Source organism: Protopterus annectens, chromosome 2.part1, assembly GCF_019279795.1.
Source record: "Protopterus annectens isolate FY-2018-M chromosome 2.part1, PAN1.0, whole genome shotgun sequence".
NCBI classification, from domain to species: domain Eukaryota; kingdom Metazoa; phylum Chordata; order Ceratodontiformes; family Protopteridae; genus Protopterus; species Protopterus annectens.
The window spans coordinates 579,522,318-579,547,307 of NC_056729.1; the positions used below are offsets into that span (position 1 = coordinate 579,522,318).

Here is a 24,990-nt window from a genome sequence, read left to right on the forward strand (position 1 = left end):
AGGTATGTTTCCGTGCCTTGAGGATTCTACACTGTCATTTTTTCCAGCCCTGGCACCAGTGTACCTACTATGATTGGGCACTTTTTTTATCTTCAGTCTTATGCACCCAGCTATCTTTTTTTATTTTATTTTTTAACCTATTTTTGCCTGTGATATATACTGTATAAAATAGTCTATATATCAGTGTCATCTTGGTGGGATTTTGTGAAAAACAGGTTCCATTTTGTGAAGGTACTCACCAAGACTTGAGGATGAATTCAGTTCCTGCAATACTCGTCTCCTTTGCTTGCTGACTTATCGCTCCATTCGGACACCCCCTTTTCCACTAATAGAGTTAGCCTATAATCTTATAGTCAGCTGCTTTTGCAAGCCTGAGGTCATACTTTTTCTCATCACTGCATTGTAATTTTAGAATTGACTTTCCATTGGAAGTTCTTATTTTCTTCTGTACCACCTCATTACTCTATGCTTCCCAAACAACTAAGTTACCATGGCTTTGTTTTGTATGTTTACTGGAGTTATTGTACCTCACCAATCATAGCAACCAGTAGATTTATTTTTTACAAAATGTTTTTCAAACCCAAACATATTTCTCAACTAAAAGTTCACCGTGTCCATCAAGACTTGTGGCTTATTCTGAACCCTTCAGATTTCTATACTGAAAGATGATTCCAGCTGACATCACTACTTTATCTTCTCTATATTTATTATTAGCAGTTCTGAAAATCATTCAGTAGCTTCACCCACCCTGACTATTCACATTGGCAGCTTTGTGTTTCTGTGCCTCATTTACCAGTGCATTCTGGGACTTTCAATAGTTCCAGATACTTGGATTCCTCCCTGTTCTTTTCCTAGGGGTTCGTCATCTCAGGGCATTGGCTCCCTTAAGACAAATCTAAGTTTCATTTCATCAAATGAGATCTATCTTGCGTGCCTGTTTTGCAGTTTCCAGCAGTAGCCATGCACTGTGGGCTTCAGTTGGTGCATTCTAATCGCCTGCCAACATCTCACTTTTTATTATTATTGAGGAACATGGTCATCCAGCACCACAGGGTGTATTCTGATGTAGTTGAGCAGCAACTCTTGTTGAAGAGAAATTTTTTTTTAACACATTGGTCTTTAAAGACATTTCCCACAGAGCAGCAGACTATCTTCATGCTGATCCTTTGTCTATAGGAGCACAAGCTGTTGCAGTAATAAGTTTACTTTCCTTCTGTATTGTTGGCTCAGGTGCCAGGTGAGGGCCTACAGATTTCATCTACAAAGAACTATTGATGTTGCTATCACTTCCATTTTGACTGCCACTGAAGGTGTACAGTTGTTATTGCTTCTCCTTTGATGAGACGCACTCATGCTTGCATGTAGTGGTCCTCGGGCAGGATTGCTTCGTAGCACAGACTTTCATTTCAGTCCATTCCAGTCCTTTGTTGGTTGTTGAAGCCATTATCTTACCTCTTATTCAGATATATACTACCCTTTTTTTTTATATTTCCAGTGCATTTTTCAGATGAGTCTCCATTGACGTACTGAAGCTCAGTAATATAGATAAAAAAATATATATATTTTTTTTTTTGCCAAAGGATTGCACCCTCCATTTTAGGTGTATTGGTATATACCCCTGATTTGTAAATATGGTACCTCAGTGGTCACATCAACTTGGAGAAAAGGAAAAACTTTAATTTCCATTTTCTCTGAGGTGATGTGACCATGAAGGTAGTATACTTAGAGATCAAGGGTGCAACAGGCACATCCCCCTACAAAAACATTTAGATCTATACATTTAACTTTTCTACAGCAATCATTGGTTGGGTGCAGAGCTAGCAACCTGACCCCATAAAACTGCAAACTGCAAACCAGTATGCCAGCAATGGGTGCTGGAGAGTATTCATTGTCTGATGTGCTGACTGGCATGGGAACAGATGGATGGATGGACAGCAGCAAGACAAAGTGGGCAGTATGTTAGGTATCTGTAAGACTAACTTTATCTTGAAACGGACCATTTCAAATGTAGTGTGACGGATCTTGCATTACAAGATACCATAAAGACTTACCCCAAATGCAGGAGCATATTTTGAATAATACTAGTACTTTGAATACCCTTGCTGTCTCCCAAACCATATTTACATACAACTTTTCTCACAGTCTAATGAGACTTGTCTGTTGAAGGGTTATGCAAAGTTCTGCAGTTTGCTAGATAAAATTTCATGATTTCTTCTTTTGTAAATGTCTCTCACATTAGCAAACAACATGCAGTCACCAAGGTTGCAGACTGTGTCTCTTGTCATTTGACCTGGAAGAAATATATATATTCCTGTTGGAGTACAGGCTTTTAGTAGAACTACAAGAAAATTCTAGGGAAGTAGTAAGGAGGTGCCTTATCAGGACATGTTTCTTTCTTCAAGCTCTAAATCTGAGGCCATCTTGTTACATCCCTTCCACAGCATGGAGTCCCTTGGTCCTAAACAGGGCAAGTATGCCGACACTACCATAAATGATGCGCTAAATTTGTGTCAGTACCCTGTCTTCTGTGCAGCATTTTGTTCTATGTTGTCTACAGTCATAAAGAGCCTGCTGTTTCCCAGTCAGGAAGTATGGGTTACCATTTAACTGTTCTTCATCTTCAAGTTTTGATTTGCATATAATGCTAAAGAACAAAGGGACACATAGTAAGTTTATAACACTAGATCTTGTGACTAAGGAGCTTCTGTAGCCTCATTCGTATGACAGATGTGTTTATCTTGCATACAGGGGGACAGAATACATCCCAATGTACAGCTGAATTGCTAGTGTTAGATTAACAAAGTGTAAGGAATTGCCATGAAATAACTCTCTCTCAATTTTGTTTTAGTGAAACTGGTCATAATCCTTTATTTAACGACAAAAGCATATTTTCTTTCCTTAGAGGGCAGGTCTTTAAAGTCAAGAACAGTACAGGATTTCAAACCTTCATCCAACATATTGTCCAGATGTCATGCCAGGAAGGCCAAAGATAGGCATTTTTATCACAAATCTGATAAGCTGCCTCTAATGGGATGATGCATATTTTTTTATTTTATTTTACATTTGTTAACCGGATGTGTCTGTCTAAGCAGAAAAGGCCCCTTTTCAGCAGAGGCCCGGGGAGATAAGCTCCATACAGAAAAATGACAGATACATTTAGATATTTAGACATGATCAGTATACACACAAATTACAATAGATATGTTTTACAGTGGTATGCAACACATCAGCAGTTACAGTGGAGAGAACAAACAAGAAAATATGAATTTAAAAATAAAGGTAATTAATAGATTTGTGGTGTAGAACTGAAATTTGGAACATAGGTAGAATACATACATAGTACACAGGTACAGTACATGCATTGTAGATTAGCCAGTGTTTGTGAGTAAGAGTGAAAACTATTATCAAGTACTCTAGGTTTAGTATGTGTACCTTATCTGCTTTCACTAGCTTGGGGAGCAGTATACATGTATCACAAATATCATATTAATTCTTTCTTAATTCATGATTCAGAGTGCATGAGAAAAGCAGGGGCTAATTGTTTCATTGTCAAAATTCTCACACTCTTGCCTTTGTGCCACATTGTTTCACATGGGGACTAGAAGTCTAACTGAGGTTACCAAACATTGTTTTCAGAACAATAACTGCAGTGTCTAGTTGTGTATAGTGCCTGGTCATAAACCTTTTCCAAAAGTAAAATTTTCTGTGTAGTTTTTTTGTTTTTGTTCCCTGTCATGTGTGCCATTAATCATACATCCTGACTATTTTGGACTAATGAAAATCTATTTGTTATGACTAAGAATTGATGCTGTTTGGTGGACATCACCTTGTCTTCCCAGAAATACCTCAGGAGATGAAATTTTCAGCAGTTTTCAAAATTTGAAAGTGTAGAGCAATTCCAAGAATGATGACAAGCCTCGAGCCCTAAGAAAAACATGGCCTCCTTTAGCATTGATGTTAAAGTTCTTTTTTATTTGCATGTGGTGTTCACAGGTTAATGATGTGTTGCTGACTTCAGCTTCCCACAGAATCGCATATGAAGATTTATCTGTGCCTGTTCGCTTCTGTTTGGTAAAGCATTACTTAAGATCCATGGATGCTTACAATGGTATGCTCAGGATTGATTTGAGAATTTGAAACTGTTGTGCTCAACTTGCTGCAGGGAAGAAAATCATATCAGTGAATGCATTTTCTATATTTTGATAGGCACCGGTACCCTGCTCTCTCAAGATGAAGCACATTTCAAATTTTATTTTAAGATTTTTGTGGTGTTTCCCAACCCATGGTTTCCCCCACACCTGATTTTCTGGCCTCCTCATCCATCCTTGTGTGCTTCCTTAATGGCCTCTCTGTCTGCAAACCCTCATCTGTGGTAGCGTAACCATTTCTATGATGTGATTCCAACAGTGCCCTTATGCTGACAAGGAGGACCTTTTTCTTCTTCTTCTCCTCTCCCCTGACACTTCTGCTGTGATGCCATAGCAGAACAAACCCGTCATTGAACTTGATGCTCTCTGAATGTCCCTCTGCAAGCAATGGGATTATATATCCAAGGTCCTGCATTAAGTCCCAGGGTGCTGGCAGATTGACAGAGATGCCCATGTAATCCCTGAAGGAAAGAAGTTTCAGATTTAATTAAAATGATAAAAAAATTAACATTGTGCAAAAATAAAGTAATGATAAAGCAGTTCTATAAATAAGTAGATAAAATACTGCAGTCGACTAGTACAATAAGCTGTCCAAAATGTTAAAGGTATGCTTTTGCAAACCTCAAACACCCAAGCTGCTGAGATAATGTATTCTAAAGGATGGAAGAATGTCATCCCTATATACATCTTGGGAACCACCGATTCTAGAAACCACACTAAGAATCCCATACTGGATGGTCTCATATTTCTAGTTGGTTATTTGTTAGGGTACCATTGCCTTCTTCAGGCACAAAAACAAGTGGGTCTGAAATGTCTGTAATAAATCTTTAAATGCTAATGTTGCCAACACTGGCAGCCAGTACACATCTCATAGTGCAAGTGCTAGCATGATCATGTTGTGATGATCCAGACAGAAGTTGGTTGTAGAATGTTATAGAAGTCTAGACACATTGGAGTTGTCAGAGTCAGCATCTGATAGAGATTACAGGGCGCTGGATAGATGGGGTAAGAAGGTATACACTTCTGCAACCTTGGCCATTAGGGCCTTAAACTGCCAGTTTCATATGTTAAAGTATCAGCAGCATATTATTGGATTGCTTAAACAGAAAATGATGTGATTCCTGACTGTGCTGAAAATAAAGATTTACAGGATTTAATGCATTCTGCTGAACAAGTTGGAAAACATACTTTGTAATGTGGTTTATTCATTAGAGACATCTTGCAGGGCTGCTGTCACTGGGTCTGTACTTAGAAGGCATGCTTGGCTTAAGGAGTAATCTTTGCCAGATCATGTTAAAGCTAAATTGCTGGATGCTCCCTTAAACCAAAACCGCCTTTTTGGCAACAAAGCAGAAGAAGTACTCAAAAAGATGGAGGAAAAAGCTAAATCTATGCAATCTATGCAAACTGTTAAAGATTTCCTGCACGTACAGCCTCCCAGATTTAGTAGGCATTGGCCATCTAAGAATTGGTCCTTTCCTGCCTCTTCCAGGCCTTTTCAGTCCAAACCCAGAACCAGCAGAACACCAAGGCTTCAGTCCCAAGGTACTCACAGGACTAAGCAGTGGAGGGCTCCCACTTCCAAAGCAGGGAGTAGTAAGACCCCCCCCCCCAATGGTAAACTGTCTCAATGACTTAACTTTAAACTTTCCAAGCCCTGCACAACTGACTGTTCCTTTAGGGGGAAAGATTGCTCTGCAGGCAAAAAACTGGGAACTCATTACCCAGGACAAATGGGTTTTAAATATAGTTTCCCAAGGATACAGATTCCACTTCCACTCCTTACTAACCCCAAACGGTTGGCCAGATCTACCCCCAAATCAGTGAGGAGAGGCTCAAAAGCAAGTTCTCTCTCTCTTAAGCATCAGGGCTATTCATCGTGTCCCAGAAGAAGAATGGGGGCAAGGTTTCTACTCAAGACTTTTTCTGGTACCCAGAAAAGACAATTCCTGGCATCCTGTTCTGGACCTGTCTATCCTAAACACATTTTTGGTAATCCCAAAATTCAAGATGCTAACTCTTCATCAGCTGCTTCTCATGCTAGGCAAAGATGCTTTGTTGGCAACAGTGGATTTAAAGAAAGCCTACCTGCACATCCCAATAAGGGAATCTTGCAGAAGATACCTACGCTTCAAAGCAGGCTCCATGCACTATCAGTTCTCTGCACTGCCCTTTGGCTTATCCACTGCACCCAGGGTATTCACAAAGTGCCTAACTCCAGTCATTGCATTTTGCAGGCAAAGAAATATTCAAATATATTGCTAACTTCTCTGGGTACACCGTAATGAAAATAAATCACATCTTGCACCCTGCCAACAAATTGTATTCCTGGGAGCAAGCTTGAATACAACTTCCCAGATGGCCTAACTTACGCCAGAGAAACAAGTTCATTTGACAGCCTACTTCAAACTACTGGCCACAAAGACCCAGCTATCTGCAAGGAAAATACTGCAAGCCCTGGGGTTCATGACCTCCTGCATTCTATTAATTCCATATTCAAGACTGCATATGAGGAAACTACAATGGTATCTAAAAAGCCTATGGTGTCAACATTCTCAGGATCTAGAATCAATGATTCCTATCATACCTTGTCTACAGATAGAGTTCCTTTGGTGGGCAGAGGCCTGCCACTAAAACAAGGGAATGCCATTCACTCTACCCCCCTGCCGCCAAAACGTTAACAACAGACGCACCAGACTATGCATGGGGGGCTCACTTGGCAGGGAAGTGCATTCAGGGCAAATGGAACCCAAGTCAAATGCACCTGCATATCAATCAAAAAGAAATGTTAGCTGTACAGAATGCTCTGACAGCCTTCAAGGACAACATTCTTCCAGGACAATTATTGGTAAAGACGGACAACACTGTTATGTAGTACATAAACAAGCAGGGAGGAACCCACTCATATCCTCACTGCAGATTAATCATGGCTCTGTGGAACACAGCCTTGAGCTACTAAGTGCACCTACAGGCTAAATTCCTGCCAGGAAAGCTAAATACACTGGCAGACGACCTGAGCAGAAATCTCATGGACCCACACGAGTGGAAACTGGAACCAAAGATATTCAACATGTTGAGAAACACATGGGGGAGCCCAGAGATGGACCTGTTTGCCTCCCCCCAGAGCTACCAATTGGACAAATTCTGCACAAGGACTCCCCAAAAACAAGCCTTTCCCCCTCTGCCTCTCCTCTCCAAGGTACTACTAAAGATCAAACAGGACAAACCAAGGACAACACTGATTGCACCAGACTGGCCACGCCAACAGTGGTACCCCCTCTTGCGCAGTGTGTCGCTGCTGGCACCATGGCACCTGACTCAGAACCCTGCCCTGCTGTCCCAGCAGGAGGGCCAGATTCTGCACCCACAGCTTCAAATCCTGAACCTGGCAGCCTGGCTAATTACCTGATCTCTCCGTTACCATCCCTCAGTAAGCAAGTGATTGATGTCATTCTGAAGGCAAGGAGGCCTAATACTAGAAAATCCTATGCTGAAAAATGGACAAGATTCTGTTCCTGGAGCCAAACTCAGGGGATGGGCACAGCAGCGCCCAATTTATCTCAGATTCTTCAATAATTAACTGAGATGCTTCACAAGGGCCTTTCCTTTTCCTCCATCAAAATTCATGCCTCAGCCATTTCAGCTCATTACAATACAGAACCACCCCTCTTCTCTCATCCACTGCTGAAGCAGTTCCTCAGAGGGGCCAAAAACTTAAAGACCACCCAAGAGAGCCCCTACTCCAGCCTGGGACCTTAACATTGTACTGGAAAAGCTCACTCTACCTCCCTTTCAGCCAACTGCAAATGCAGAGTTGAAATTCCTTTCCTGGAAAAACAGCCTTCCTCTAGCCATCACTTCAGCAAGAAGTGTGTCTGAATTACAGGCTCTCATGGCAGTGGAGCCTTTCATAATCTTTCATGCGGACTGGGTGTCCCTCAGGACCAATCCCTCCTTCATGCTCAAGGTGGTATCCAGTGTGGACCTTAATCAGTCCATTCATTTGTCAATCTTTTTTTCTAATCCACAGAACAAAAGGGAACAAATATTTCACTCCTTGTACGTGCACAGACAACTTAGATTTTACTTGGACAGGACTAAACCTCTCAGGAAATCTGAACAGCTGCTGGTTGCATTTGCCGCAGGGGCAGAGAGGAAGGCAATTTCAAAGCAAACCATTTTTAAGTGGATAGGCCACTGCATTTATTTATGCTATAAGCACCATGGAAAACCTACCCCACAGGGGATACGACCACATTCAACCAGGGCTGCATCTGCCTTTGCAGCCTTTCTCAGAGGTGTCCCTACCAGGGATATTCTAGAAGCTGCTACCTGGAGTTCTGTACATACCTTCACCAAGCATTACCACTTGCCAATTTTTTCTAAATCCAGAGCTGGCTTTGCCACTGCAGTCTTGCAGGGCCTTATAGCTGGTCCTAATGCTATCTAATTACCTCCTCCCATCCTTAGCTTTGGGAATCTACCCAAATGTAATGATTGCAACAGTGAAACATGAAGAACATAGTACAGCTGTTTACACTTAAAATGTAGATGTTCAAGTGTATTCACTGTTGCAGTCCTGGTTACCCTCCCTCCAGCCCCGACTTCTATTGACTATACCTCTATTCTTGATTACTATGCTAAATAATGCTAATAAATTACTATTAAAGCTTTTTGGTGTATTTGCTTTTTTTGTTGGAGGTGTAACCTTGTATATAATTGCTTCCCATTATGGGGGCACCTGACAACTGGGGCAAGAAAAACTAATGTAATGGTGTCGGCTGCATGCTTTATACCCCTGACTACCTGACATCATGGAAGATGAGACAGCAACTGATGCAGGGCCCAAGACTTTGATAATCAGGTCAACTGAGGGCTACTGCAAGCAGATAACCCAAACGTGATGACTGCAACAGTGAATACACTCGAACATCTACATTTATGGTAAGTGTACACAACTATACTTTGTTCCCTGGTAGGTTTTTTTTTTTTTTTAACAGTCTGAAGCAATTGTTGTTCCTGAACATATGTTGTAAAAAATGTCTTTAGTAATTATTATTAATTATGATTATTATTAATGCTTGCAGCACCATGGTGCAGCAGTTAGCATTGTCGCCTCATAGCAAGACGTTCTCCAGTTTGATTCTCGGCTGGGATGCCTTCTGTGCTGAGTTTGCATCTCCTCCCTGCATTTTGTGTGTGTTTCCTCCGGGAGTTCTGGTTTCCTCCCAGATTCCAAAGGCATGCGTCTGGAGCGTTTCTCCTCTGAAAAAGGGGCTCTGTCCCAGTCGGACTTTCCCGATAAACAAATGTTATATTGATTCAAAATTTTTTACTTATTTTATTTTGTATGTTTTGGGTACATTTATTTCCCTAATCATTATTCCCTCCTGTGTTTCATACAAGAAATGTATGAATTCCTCTAGGTCATCAGAACTTGACAGTGGTAGTCTATACACTCCAGCAATTGCTATATGTTCCATGGTTGGTTTTATTGTCAGAGTTACACAATCTATACTGTCGGTGTTATCACTGAACGTGTAATAATCACAGGTCTCATAACTGTCTTTAATCTCCATCATAACACCCCCACCTGACTTTTTTGTTAGAATGTCTGTTAAAATAAAAGCATTTATATCCTGACAAAATCGATTTCCAGTCATAGTTCTTTAACCATATTTCACAAACAACATCAACCTTGTGAGAACACAGCAAATTTTCCAAAAAATAAACTTTATTATTAATGCATTAAATGTTTCTGTCTGTGAACTGTTAAATTTTTGACCTGGCAAAAACCCTGCCTTGTGTTTGTCAAATAATGCAAAATGTCTACAAAAATTCTCTTCCCTGATCTTGACAAATGCCCACCATCCTGTCTGAACACGTTTGCCCCAAATTTGTCTCAGATGCTCTAAACATTTCCATCTTTTAAAACAGGACTTTTTTTCATGTAGGTATTTACTAAAAAATCCTTTCATTCACGGTGACCTGACTCTCCTTTCTGTATGTGATTTGTGAAAAATACATCCAAACACCTTTACAAGATTTGCTATCTAAGAGGATTGTAAGTTCTCTACTAACAGAGACCTTGAAGATGAAATCATTTGTACTGACATGAATAAAAACAGATCTGTGTTTCCTTGCATTAAGGTGTTCTATGGCTTGTCTCGCATCCTGTATTTCTGCTCCTGGCAAGCATATCACTATTCGATGTTCAGTATCTTCTCTCCGAATGTTGGTATCAGTTCCTCTAACTGAATCTCCAATTACAAGAATATCTTTTCTGACCAGATGTGAAGAATCCTCATCTTCTAATTCAGTAGTATCTGCTCTGGCAGTTGTTACAAAGGAATGATCTTCATCACCATGTGTCTTATTTGTTGTCATTGCATAATATATATTACATTTGCAAGCATAAAATTCTCATGCAGCTGGCTTTGTACATCCACAGCTTGAGCCGTGCTGTCAGTCTCTTTCTCATGTTTTTACTTATACTAATGTTCTTCAGTCCTTCCACATTCGGTTTTGATTTCTTCCTTTTCACCTGTCCCATGCCTGTTTTTTCTACCTTGTCTTTTAGAAAAATGCTGTTTTTTTCTGTAAACTGAAGGTTTTCTGATAGAAAATTTTTTATCATTCCCTGTAATCTCTGTGTTACATAACAAAGCAGTATCCTTTTTAGTATGTATTATCTTTACTTTACAGACATTTATCAGTTTCTTTTTCTTCCTTGTTATTTGTTGTGAACGTCTTTCTTTATTTCCTTCCAAATGCACTGAATTCACAGGCTACTGAAAACTTGTATCCAGAATTCCAAAGTTGTCAAGGGTATTGTCTTGTTTCTTAGGGGTTGCATGATCTTTACAATGACACATCCTTTCCTAAATGTGTTCTATTTGCTCTTTGCCTAACATTATTTATCTTGTCAATCCTGTTACTAATATATGTAACAGTTCTCCAAACTGTGCCAACTACACAAGAGTAATTGCCATCAGTAAGTCTGTGGTCATCAAATCATCCAGCTGTTGCTATGAGGAGCCCAGATCATCAACGTTATCAAGTGTTGCTGATAAATTTACATAGCATTTATTACACTATACAAGATACTTGTGATTTATCAAATTGTTAATAGCATATTCATTTAAGGAATCTGTATTCAGCTGCAAATGAATAAAAAATTGTGTAAGAAAAGAACAATCAAAATCAGTTGCCACAGAATTCAAAACTAACTTAAATCAACATCTGTGAGAAAAATCACACAATGTACAAGTAGATACTAAATTAAGTACAGTAAAGTTGTTCCTCTGACTGTACAAGTTCAGAAAGTCAAACAGAGGCTGGAATTCCTTTGCATCACACGCAAATGCGCACAATAGCTTCTGCTCACTATCACTCGCAGTCGCACCTGTTTTTAACAGTAAAAATTACAAACCAAGGCAGGATTGTTTAGATAAGCTCTAGATTGTACTCTCTTCAGTCTATGTGACTTTATAGCTGACTTAGGTCCCTTAGGATGGCTATAGTTTACCTATCTAAAACCTATCACTTTCTAACAACAAAGTGAAAATTTAAAGGCAAAACAACCAAATATAAATCAAAGTAAATATTCTTGTCTGCAAGCTATCACTTCCTTCTTATAAACAGTCAAAAACAGTGGTAAGAAATGAAATATAAATTCAGATAAAACTTCTCTTGCCAGGCAACTCCACTGTCGATCACAAACCAGACAGGATTGTTTAGATAAGTTCTGAATTGTCCTTACCCCATTCCTTTATTACTGGGCTGCCATAACATCTGTAACTCCTTTTTGGATATTGATACATCCAAAGCCTATACCTAATCCAGTATTTTTTTATTTTCTCAGTGGTGGTCCTATATGCAAATATCTGCTATTAAATTGAGTATACATTTTCAGCTGTACTGTAATTTTGAAGTACCTTAACTGTGTAAAAGGTAAATACAGGACTGAATTGCACTTAACTACAGAAGTGGTTTCATTCACAGAGACTAGCTGTCTACTCAAGATCATAGGATCATAGGAGATTACTAGGCTGTCAACCTGGAGGTCATTTCATGTCTAGCCATTTCATGCCAATGTAATACGATAGAAAACTCCGCACCATAAAAAAAAAATCTACTGCCAATCATTAGCGGACCGGAGTTCCGCTGTGGCGACCCCTAAAGACAAACAACAACAACAACAACAACAACCCAAGATTGCATTTAGTAATGACTGCCCATGTCCATGAGGGTTGTGGGCTCTATTCCCGGTAAGTATTTACGGTGCCCCATCCACTCATCCAGATTCTTTTTGAACAGTGTCATAGAGGTGCTCTGTTTCACATGAATTGGTAGTCTGTTCCAAAGACGTGGCAGTCGCTGGGAGACAAATCTGTCCCTCTAGCATGTCCTATTTAAGTCGCAGGCCAAGAGAATACCAAAGAAGAAATGCATCCAGTTAGTTGTCAGAATACTTAAATGTCACAAATATAAAAGAAAGTATGTTGGCTGTGTCAGAGATTTATAGCATGAATTCAAGAGATATCCTTAAGAAAAGTTAAAATTGCTGTTATTGACCCATTACAAGCTGTGCCTAATAAGTCAGAACAGGTTGTCTCCAGTGTCTGGAAACAACCTCTGGTGCTGTCAGTCCACATCGGGGATCCTAAGGTGAACCCAACAAATTTTAGTCTTGTTATATGTTGCATATAGTGTTGTAAATTGTCCTAGAAAGAACTGTGCTTTCATTAATATAAGTAAAGGATGGAGATTTTGTAATCCTGAAACAGGGATGAAAACTAGATTCATCAGCAGAAGGCAAGGGTTCTTGAACCTTTTTGCTGTTTATAAGCAGCTTTTATCTTTGCTGGCTTAATTACTTAGCATTTTATGTAGTCTGCCTATATGCATAGAAGGCTTTTGGCTCAGTATTAAACTCTGATGTTCTAGATAGCCTTACAAAATCTTAGAAATCACAAAGCAGGCTGGTGTTATAAGAAACAAGGATAAAATTTATTCTTAAGTTCGTCACAGATTACAGTTGACTTCTTCAGAAAAAACAGAATGCCTCCACCCCACTCCTTAAATACTCATTACAAACACATTCTTAACCAATTTGTAAAAAACACCATAGGCATTTAAAGATACAGACTCCCTGTTTGCCCCGCAATTATACATGCAAGATAAAAACAAACTGACTATGAAACATGCTTTCATTAATACAAGTAAAGGATGGAGATTTTGTAATCCTGAAACAGGGATGAAAATCTTTTAAAGTCTCTCTTTCGCTCTCTGCTGCTTGTAGAACTCTGCAGGACACCACGAAGAGCTGTGCTGAGTCTGAGTCTACATTTTATGTAGTCTGCCTATATGCATAGAAGGCTTTTGGCTCAGTATTAAACTCTGATGTTCTTACAAAAACTTAACACAAACAGTAAGAGAGCTAAAAGGGCCCAGCATGCAGCAACTCATAAAACTGCTTGAGGAGGTAACAGAAAATGCAGATCTCAATGTACCCTAGAGCTCAGTGCTAAGACCATCTTTACACATTTATTTTTCTGTTGGTATAAAAACCAATGGTCATATCTAGGTGATAAAATATTGATGAAATATTATAATGGGTACAAAATAGGATGTCTATTCATACTGAATGCATGTTTTTGTCTGACTTCAGAACCCCTGGTGAAACCCAATGATTAGTTGTCTATAAGTAACCTAGAGTTCAGTATTAGTAATTCTGAGTGGTGGTCCAAAAAATATATATTTTTTTACTGAGTAACAATTATTGCTTAACACTTTGGATTATTTATAGCTTTGAGGCCACTCTGCTTAGGAGCCTCACAGGCCTGTTTAAGTAATGACTCATCTGAATGAATATTTTGTGTGGACCTGAACTCAAATGTAGTCTTGCCTTCTACATTTTATTGATAGAATGTCTAAACCATTACAAATAATGCCAAGATACTGTACAAAAGAAAATATTCATTCATTTGTTAAAACTACCACATGACCCTCTTTCAACTTGATTTCCTGTAGACTGAAGTATGATGCAAGTCTAATGTAGGGTGTGATCCACTTCTGATCAATTAACTGGTGATCCCTTTATGGTAAACACAAATTCAAGAAATTTTCACTGTAAACTTGAAATTGTCATAAATAAGCAAAAGGATGATATTGTGACCTAATCTCTTCTAAGACGGTGACATTAATGAACAAGCAGACTGGTAACATAGCTGACTTAAAAAAAAAAAAAAGTAATAATTTGAATAAGTATGAAAATATGAACTGTTCATAGGTTAGTACTAGGCTAACTGGCCATTTTAAGCCTCCTGCACCTTCTGTTTGTAAGGCAAACAACTTAACCATTAGGCCAACCTCCCAACTGTGTTTATTCTTACAGGTTTCTCTGTTTTTCTGATGGAAGGTCAGTTATACACTGTCAACTTTAAATCATTTCCTAATGCTACTTTAAGCCCACAGCCACCACCATGCTGTTGTGGCCAAACATGCTACAGAAACAAGCCAGATGTTGCTGTAATAATTCTAATCTTTAAGAATGATCATTTATAATGTTTGAGTCCCTGATGTAGATGTCATTCAAGGAACTTTCCATTTCTGCAGCCTGTAACCCCGCAGGTTTGCGCCTCCGCCTCTGTCTTCTGTGTGAGCTACTCAGTGCTTCTATCTGTGTCAGCTTTCTGTTCATTTTACCATTTTCCAGTGCTCCTCCTTTCTTTCCACCTCATCTTTTTCCACTGCATGCATTCTCCCTTAAGTGCTTTGCCTGCAGAGTGCCATTTTCAAACTCTGTAACATTATCTATTTTTTTTTTAATTCTATGCATACCTTTAGCTGTCTCACAATCGCCACTACCTTTTGTCTGTTAATATTTCATTCTGTTTTATTTTCAGTACCCATTATCTTTATAGTCTGTTATCCACCCTTTCTCTTCAGTCCATTAACCATCTAGCACACTGTATTAAAGGTTTATTTTGCAGTTTAAGCGGAGCTCCTCAACCATGTACTTAAACAGAGATGGTTAGAGTGCACGTGCAACAGCAGAGAGTTAAGTGCAATATTGTTATTTTATAGGCAGCACAAACTTTGGTAGTAGTGTGGAGTGAGCAAGAGAAACCAGAGTAAGGATACATGAGGTCCCCAGTGAAATTACAAAGGCTGTAATTTTAGCCCTCTATAATTACAGAAGTAGGCCTTTTAAAGTTTGTCTTTTTCCAAAGGGAGTCCAGGTTCTTCTGCAACACCCCCCATGGGGGGTGTCCCCATACACTGTGTTCTGTATAAACTACTTACAAAGCCACTGCACTTCAGGGTAGGAGACAAGCCCAACTGCTTAAAGATTTCAACTTTCAGAATGGTACCAGTTTGCATGTATTGTCTTCAGAATACACACGCCATCCAGGACAACAAGGTTCTTGAACAGTGGAGGTAAGGTCAGAAAATAGTCTTCTGTGGGAACTGACCATGATGAATACAGGGCCACTTTGAGTACAACCTAATGCAACTGTAAGGGTGGGTGCATTACTTACCAGAGAAAGGACTGTGCCAAGTCATCCAACTAATTCTGTAGTTGAACTTTTGTGTCTCCCACCTTATTGTCTTGTATAGTTAAATTAACAAAATCTGAATAAATAGTGTATTAACCAGATAAGACCTAGTAGACAGGAGTATCTCATCTCAAGGGCAGTCTTAGCAGCATGGCTTTCGTTAAGTGAGTTGCTGAATATTACACAGTATTTATGTGAAAAATAGGGGGGGGGCAGCAGAGTACTGACTGTAAGATGAAGTTTTTCACAGCCCTAATTTTGTATACCACATTACCAGATTCTTTTTTATTATGGCTGTTTTCAACTCAGTTACATTTCTGCCCACATCCCTGTCAAACGGTGAGCTGCCTAATGAAAAGAGACATTGAGGAGCTCCCTCAGTACAAAGACAAAATGATCAGTAGGGGATCCAATGTCTGTCAGCCTGGGATGATATGCTGGACAAGCCGCGTTGCTTCAAGGGATGGCTTCTTGCACCTGTCACCACTCGGCCGGATTCGGATACTGGCCAACCACCCCATAGTGCCTTTTTTTTTTTTGCTCAAAGGACAAATCAACCTCCAAAAAAAAAAAAAAAAAAATTAAAAAAAATGCTGCTCAACGCCAGAAGTCTCAAATCTCAAGATGCAGGCACTTCTCAGTATGGAGAACATCGGCTACTCATGAAGCATCAGAAACCATACAAGTTTTACTCACCATAGGCAAACTGCCATACAACTGGTCGCATGTTATATAACACACCCTCCAATCCCAGGAATATATGAATGTCACACCAAACACCATGGGCCCACTATTCTAGCCCTAACACCCTGGCCCAAAGATTCCTGGAATTCATAAACTCAAATGCTATGGAGCGAGATAATATACTTGACCTGATTATCACAAACATGGGGTCCAAATGCCTCACTAGTAAGATCTGATCATAAACTGATCAAAGACTACAGTGAAAGCTGACTTTGAGCTGAAATGATATCCTTTAAGCCTACTGGGTTAATGGAAACCACATCCCAAAATGAAAGCCTTCTACGGACATCTCCAGGAATGCATGGATCAGGCAATCCCAACTAAAACCAAGACCACAAACTGTACAACAAAGAAGGAAGAAAGATTGCCAAGGATACCAAAGACAATCACAAAGCCTTCTTCAATTATGTCAGAACCTTGGGAGGAAATTCTCAGATATGCTCTGTCTGGCAGATAGGTTCAGTGCAAATTTCTCCCTCCCTCACCCCTAAAGATGAAGTAACTATCCTGCTGAATGTAACCCCCTGTACATCATCACACACACAGGAAAAATCAGCAGCACAAAAAAAAAAAACAACAGCATCTATGGGAACTCCAAGATGAACTAAACAAGAACTCTATTCAATCTTAGCCTCACTACAGGATATGTACCTGAACACTGGCGACAGCAACAGTGGTCCCACGGAAATTCAACTGACCCAGGTAACTAGAAAGGATCATCATGGAACTCATAAATGGCGACATTGGTGATCTGCAGACCCCTGATCCCCACACAGTTCGTTTTGTAAAAGAAGCTCCTCCCTCCTCTTACTGGTTTTTTTTCTTCTTGCAGTCACTACTGCCATCGATGAGCTGGGCTGTCCACACACCCTATTTGGACTTTTGGCTAAGGCCTTTGACACAATACCCCACTCTGGCATCATTGACAAGCTCAGCAGCCTAAATGTAAATCCATATGTCACAAGATGGGTAGCAAATTGGCTAAAAAAACAGAACCCAGGTTTAAAATTGCTGGAGCCATGTCAGACTCAAAACCCGTCACAAGTGGTGTCCCACACATTTATTTCTCAGATGTGAAAGCAAATATGGAAGGATTATACATCCTACAGAAAGGTCTCACTAGTCATCCCTTTGGGACCCACTGAATACAGAAGATGTAATCAGAGACCTGGGGACTCAAGTGACCTCTCCTTGACAACCATGTTGCCAAAGTGGTCAGAAAGACTTTCTACCTTGCCCATCTCATCATGAAGGGATTCTCATCCAGATCAAAGGAGGTCATTGTACCTCTGTATTCCTCCCTTCAGGGCCCATGATTGAATATAATGCCTCCATTTGGGATGTATCTCACCCGCACATGCAACAACTGGAAAGACCCCAGAAGTACCTCACCAAAGAGGATCATAGGTCTAAAACATGTGCCTTATCCAGCTAGATTAAAGAAACTCCAGCTCTATTCAGTAGCCTCAGAGGTGATTTGTGCCTAACATACAGGGCCATGTCCAACCAGGAATTGATGGACATGCTCCATCTCAAAAATCCAAATCCACCAGAACAAGATTTCAACCTCTGCACAAATATGAATAGGACATGCTGGAGGGATAGATTCATAACACAGAGGTTACCCATACTCTGGAACAAAATCCCAGTTCACGTGAGACAGAGCCCTTCATTGGCACTGTTCAAGAAAAATCTCATGCATGGATAGACAGAGGTATAGTTTACTAAATAATGGGGTTCCACATGTGTCACTACATAAATGCCCCCGGGCAGATAGCCTAGTACACTACTATGAAACTATGAAACTGTCTGGAACATCCTATTGAGTTCTTTCCATTCCTTTCTTTTGTATATTCCATGGACTTCTGCATCATGTCCACAAATAAATTATAGGGCTCCTGTATCACATTGTGTAAGTTTTCTTTTGCCACTTTTCAGTGAAGAATGTGCCGGATAAATCCAAATTATATTGTCAGTTTAAAAGACAAGGTTCCCTGTCTTGTCCTTCATTTTTTCTCTTCTGCTGCTTGATGATCATCAGTCCCGTCTTGACCACCCAAGTCATTCGCTACCCATCACTGGGCAAGTGTCGGCCAGGAGAGGCCCTCAGTCAGACAGCCATCAGATGTGGTTCATCTTCTTTCTCTTTTTCATGGTGACCATAACCCCAGCAAGCATTTGGCTGAGTACCAGGCAGAAGAGTCATATAGTTAATTGACTACTGAGGTTGTATCCTCACTTCCACATGGGGTTTTCCCTCCAGGCAGCTCTGCCCCCCACTTGAAGCAGAAGCAGTGTTTTTCCCAGTCTCCACCAGGAAGTCGTAACAGATCTGTGTGTCCTTGAATGTGAGCAACCCTCCCAATCCTGCAGAAGAAGTGAGTGTATCAGACCTGCTTTTCAAATCTAGGTCACCTGGATTGCAGTAAGGGCTTTATCCCATGGAGCCAGGTATCTTGATCTTCTTTGCTTGCTTTGTGTTGAACTATTACTGCCCCCTGTGCACTTCATGTTTCACATTGCATCGTAAATTCTGATGCTGACTGTCAAAAATAAGCCATTTTTATAAAAAAAATGTATAAAGCAATATTTCATAGAGAATGGTATGTTATTGAACAGATTAAAGATTTTAGAGAGTTAGTTGTTGAACGTACATTAGAGGTATTGTTCATTATTCCAGCTGACAGCATCTGCTTACATTTTTGTTTACTTCCAGGGCATATCTTATCTGTCCATGGGCAGATAAGGGTGCAGATGCAGTTGGCCCAGATGGAATCATTGTGCATTCTGATGCCTTCTCTCCAGAAGTTGTTGTAGACACTTTAGGAGCTGGTGACACCTTCAATGCCTGTGTAATCTGTGCACTGTCACGTGGTGAGTTTGATCCCCTTTCTATTATGCTGTTTACTACAGTGATTGTGGTGTTAAAGTTAACTGAATCCTCAGTATCATGCAGAGAACAGACATGCTATGGGTATGGGAAATGAATTGTATACAACTTCTTTTCTTTCAGGAGCACATTACACCTGCGATATAGCAGTGCCATGTATCATAGCCTAAATGTCATGGCGTTATAGCATTAACAAACAAGCTGAGCTATGTTGTCACATTGATATACAGTTATTTTTCTTACAAACAAATGGACTGAATGAATAAGTAAATAAATAATCTGTTTCTCCACTTTATGTGGCAGTGCATCATTCTTTGAAGCGTGGCATTCTTGTACAGCAGTGTGGTACAAATTTCACTATGGCAGTTTTACATGATGTCCAGATTGGTGAGGTCTGAACCAATATGCTCCATGACTTTAACAAATGTTTTACATGCCAGACACATGGAACAACTGAAAGTCCCACACAGATACCTTACTAAAAGGATGCAAGGCCTAAACGGCATATCCATGTCCTGTACACTGACTCATTCTTCTGCTGTTGCAGTATATTTGTATTTGGCACCAACTGTACAGCATAGTCATATTCCAGGAAGTGAAATGCGCTGTCTTTATTAGAGCACAGCAGTGCCTCATGTACTGGGATATGGTATCCTGTTACTGGCAATAATACGCCATACTTTGAGATTTGGCACTATGTTGTTATTTGTAGTGCACTGCTGCTGTAGTGTGACAGAGACTGAAGCAGTACTAAAAAAGTTACATTTAATTTTAGAAGATAATTACCTGGCAAAAATGCAGCAACTTTGTAAATAACTGTGATACTGCTGCAGATAATCTGCCCATGTCTCGCACAAAGGCATTTTTACCCCCTGACACATCCTTCCATGTTCTCCCTGTGCTTCTCTGCCATTGTAAGACAAAATAGGAAGCAATTAGTACAGCACTGGAAAAGTAAAGGTAAAGGAAAAAAATATATTTGTAGTAAAATTCTGACTGGCTGGCTACCTGGCTGGTCCTAATCTCTGCTTCCCAATGGCTTAGCAGGTTGGGATAATACTGCTACAGGTTACTCTAGGATGTGTGCACTCCTCACCAAAACTGGTGATGCTGGTGGCATCACTCACAGTCCTTGCAGGCTCCTGCCATGTATCAACCTTGTACAAATATTGGCCCAACATGAACTCTTGAAAGTCATTACAGAAGGAGAAAAAGATTGTTTTCTACCAAAGGACCACATGTAAGTCCCACTGTTCCTAACACCTGAAGCAGCTGTAGTCATTCTGGCAGGTATGCCCAAGGAGGAAAATGGTAGCCTCACATCATGTGGTGTGGATTGTAGCGCAGTAACAAGTGACTACAAAATGGTGGTGTAGTGCAGACTTGAGGAGCTGTGAGCCTCGAAAACTCCCTGCATGAGTGTATAGTGCACAGCTTTGGGATGAGCAAGGAAGAGCAGTGCAGCCTGTTCTGATTGCACAGTGCATCATAGTAGTGATTTAAGATGATGTGACAAGTCCATCATTAAAATAACTGCTGCTCTATGAGGCCTGAATTAGGGTTATTAAAAGCAGCATCACCATTTTGCAGGAGGCAACAATACTACAAGCAACCATGGAATATGACTTTACTGCATTAGGACACTGGAGTGTGAAATAAGTGAAATAGCCATACTGACAGAAGGCAAGACACCTTCTAATGTAACCTTTCATTGTACTTAATGTTCATGTTGGACATCAGCAGCAGAGTCTTAGAGGACCTGTTGTATGTGGATGTGAAAACAGATCAGAATGGCATGACAGTGGAATGCTAGACTGTGGAGGGGACTCACTAGTTGTAACGTACTTAGAGGGCATAATATGTCACTCGGGGGATGATTGTCCTGTACGATGGGTGAGACAAAGCTGTGCATTTTGTTGGGTGTAGATATGGTGAGCAGTGTACTATAGGGATTCAGTACACTGATGGAGGAAAGGAAGTCATGGTAACAAGTACATAGCTACAGTACATATAGTAAAAAGGAAGTGCTACATTACAACAAGGGACAGATAAATATGCACCTTATGGAGTAATAGAGGTAGCATATACTTACATGGGGCATCCACAAGCAGCCATGCAGACACTGAACAACATGTGCAACCCACAATTGTATAGTATGTGTTATGTGCCCACAAAAGAGGCAGCAACTAGAAAAGTTCACCACCTAGGAGACTGTGTCATTGCAGACCTTCTGTACCCATGGCACATGCATCTTGGCCATAAATAACACGGACTAGTCTTTCTGGGTGCAGGTGTGGCAGGAAGTGGTACAGGGCATCGGTGCTGCGGGTAGTCATGATAGGAGGCTACAGCATGTTCAGTAAAGTGTAACTGACATGATAGTGGATGTGGGAGATGAGCTGGTGATGACTGCTTTGAATGTCTGTAGGGGATGTTCTAGGTTAGTGTAGGCCATTGTTTCGCTATGTAGAACACTGCAGTGCATGCGTGGCAGGACATATTAAACAAGTGGCTTCTGCATATCTATCCTCCAGGTACCTTTTATCTACCATTGCAGTGACCTGCATAATAATGTGTATAGGTATTTATATGGTATTTACTGATTTTTAATATAACAATATGTCTGATTTGAAGGAAGAGGTTCTATTTCTTACAGAGCTGTCACATATGTGTTGTTTTTATGCTTTCACAGGTTCAGCTGGTGAAAGGTTCAGCACAAGGGGGCAGCATATGTCTGATTTCACTACGTCTGAAATCCAGCTACCGACAAGCTACTGCCCATACTATAATGCAGACATATTTGTGCTGTGTGGCTTGAGGAACAATTTGCAGCACCTGCATGGCCTCAGGATGGATGGCATCTAGAACCAGGACTGTGACTTTGAGTACAGGAATAGGGGGCATTATAATGCTCCCTTCCCAGTGAATTCACTTTCTTCACAAATCCTGCTACTTATTTTAGTTTGCAGTGCACTCAGACTCTCCACATTCACCAGAACAGAGATCTTTGTTTGTTCCAGATGCTGGCAGTTCATGGAATTTGATATCCCACCATCAGTAATTTGCAGTGGTCTTAGAGGTAGAATTTTCTGTTTAATGTATGTGAGACAGATTCAGAGCCTAAGTAATTCTATTTTAAGAATTTCCAGCTAATCAGCCCTGTGTCATAGAATAATTACACCAAAAGTCTAATCCTTTTTTGAAAGTTGAGAGTACCTGCATTTCTCACTTGGGCAGGTAAAGCAAAAAGAGCAAAACAAAAAAATTTAAAAAACTAGTCACGATTTCCTGCACTTGCAGATGCTGTCGGCTTGATTCGAATACCCAAATTTGTAGTCACGCAGATTGAAAATTTTCACTGTTACCAAACTACTAACTCGGGTGCATATTTGCTTGCCTTATCAAGAAGTGCGAACCTAAATGATGATAAATAAGGACATACTATCCTGCAAAAACACTGGACCCATCACAGTTCGGCTTTGTTAAAAGAAGGTCATGCCTATAAAATCTGGTGGATGTTTTTGAGAGGGTTACCAAAGCATTTGATGAAGGTAAGACTGCACACAGCTTACCTCGACTTGGCCAAGGCTTTAGATATGATACCCCACTCAGTCATTATAGACAAGCTCACTAATTTAGGTATAAACCCTTTTATCACCTGCTGGATAGCCAACTGGCTCACTGATAAGGACCCTAGAGGTCAAAATAGCATCTGTTTCTCTGAAATGGAACCAAATGCTGAAGGTTTATGGCTGAAGTTTACAGAGGATTGCAAGCTGGGGGTTTTTAACTCCCCTGCAGACACTAGCATTCTTCAAGAAGGTCTATCTCTGATTAATAAATGCTGCCAAAACCACGGTCTTAAACTCAATTCTAAGAAATGCATAATTGTACCAGTTGGGAAATCAACCATCCCGGCTAATTACCATGTTGATAATACACCCCTAACAGTCAACCTAGTGCTCAGGGATCTGGGTACGCACATACAGTAGCCTTACCTTTGACCACCACATGGCCACAGTGGTGAGGAAATCCTTTTATGCTGCAGAACTTATAAGTAAGGGCGTGGTATCTAGGTCCAAAAAGGTCATTATCTCACTGTACTCTGCCCTGATCCAGACCAATCATAGAGTACAGTGCTCCCTTTGGTATGTACGGGACCACGCATATGCAGCAACTAGAGCAACCTCGAAGGTTCCTTACAGAAAGTATACAAGGCATAACAAAACTGCCTTATGCAGAGCACCTTAAAGTTCTTTCCCTCTATTCAGTCTCCTATAGATTGCTGAGGGGTGATTTATACCTGGCTTACAACCCCCACACGTATGAATCTCCTACATATTCATAAGTCAAAGAGTACCAGAAATACAAGGTCTGTTCTGAATTTTATCTGTGACATAAACTGAGCATGTTGGAGAGAGAGACTTGTGACCCAGAGACTGCTCTTTCTATGGAACAGGCTTCCCATGTATGTGAAGCTGAGTTCATCTAGTCAAAGTAAACTCGCTTGTCATACAGATCAACACAGAGGAAAAAGTGCTCATCACTGCATACAATTTCAGTACTCAGGTTTGTACCATAAGAATGACAGTTTAGAGAAGGAAGATAGATGAAATTAATAATAATTAAAAAATACTAAATATAGAAATCAAAATAAGATACAAAAAATAAATATAGTGAAAAAGAACAAAAATTGAACGCTTTTTACAGTAGGAATAAAACAAATATTCAACCAGATATCGTAGTAACAGAAACTTGGCTTAAACCTGAACATCACAATAATGAAATTACTGCCCCTGGCTACAATATTATACGTAGAGACAGACCAGGAAGAAAGGGAGGGGGTGTAGCAATACTATTCCAAGATCACCTATCGAACAGTTTGAGTGTAATTCCCAAGAAGTCAGATGTAGAACTAATTCTAGCCAAATTAAAACTTAACCCCAAGAGATAAATAATTATTGCAGGTGGATATATCCCATCAGGCAGTAACACTACCATACTAGAAAGCCTGCTTAACCGATTATCATCCTCCCTCCCACAAGAAACCATACTTTTAGGTGACTTTAATATTGACTGGGCTGACTGTGCCAGTCAAAATCCCTCTACCCACGTTAACCTACATGGGTTTACTCAAATTATATCTGCCCCCACAAGAATTGGCAAAACCTCCAATCGCCAGTCCATCTTAGACTGGCTTCTAATGTCAGACACCACTCTGGATCAAGAATCAAGCTGTCTTCCTGACAGAATGAGTGACTATCAAGTGACCTACTTAATTAAGAACCGATCCCACCAGAATAAACAACCCATCCTCAGAGTAGTACATAACAAAAAGACCTTTAGAGCCAATGACCTAATCAGTTCACTGAAGAGCTGTAACTAGACTCCCCTAAAACAACTATCTCTAGACGAAGGAGCTGTGCAGTTTAACTCAACCTTCCTAAAAATCTTAAACTGTCGTGCACCCCCAGAACCATTAGAATCAAAACTAACTATGCCTCATGGCTAACAAAAATACTAGAACTATTATGAAAGAAAGAGACAAAGCTTGGTTACAATTTCACAAACACAAAGCCACTGCCCTGAAACAAGAACTCCGCAACAGAGCCAAAAAACTAATAAAACTTAACAAAACTAACTA

At 40.2% G+C, this 24,990-nt stretch overlaps 1 protein-coding gene across 2 annotated transcripts in view; it reads left to right on the forward strand.

Moving 5' to 3' along the window:
• Positions 1 to 24,990, forward strand: part of KHK (ketohexokinase) — a 678,771-nt gene that overhangs the window by 585,210 nt on the left and 68,571 nt on the right. For both annotated transcript variants that reach the window (XM_044062352.1, XM_044062353.1), the window contains exon 7: positions 19,173 to 19,330. In XM_044062352.1, the coding sequence (XP_043918287.1) occupies positions 19,173 to 19,330 (158 nt within the window). The remainder of the gene's footprint in view (positions 1 to 19,172; positions 19,331 to 24,990) is intronic.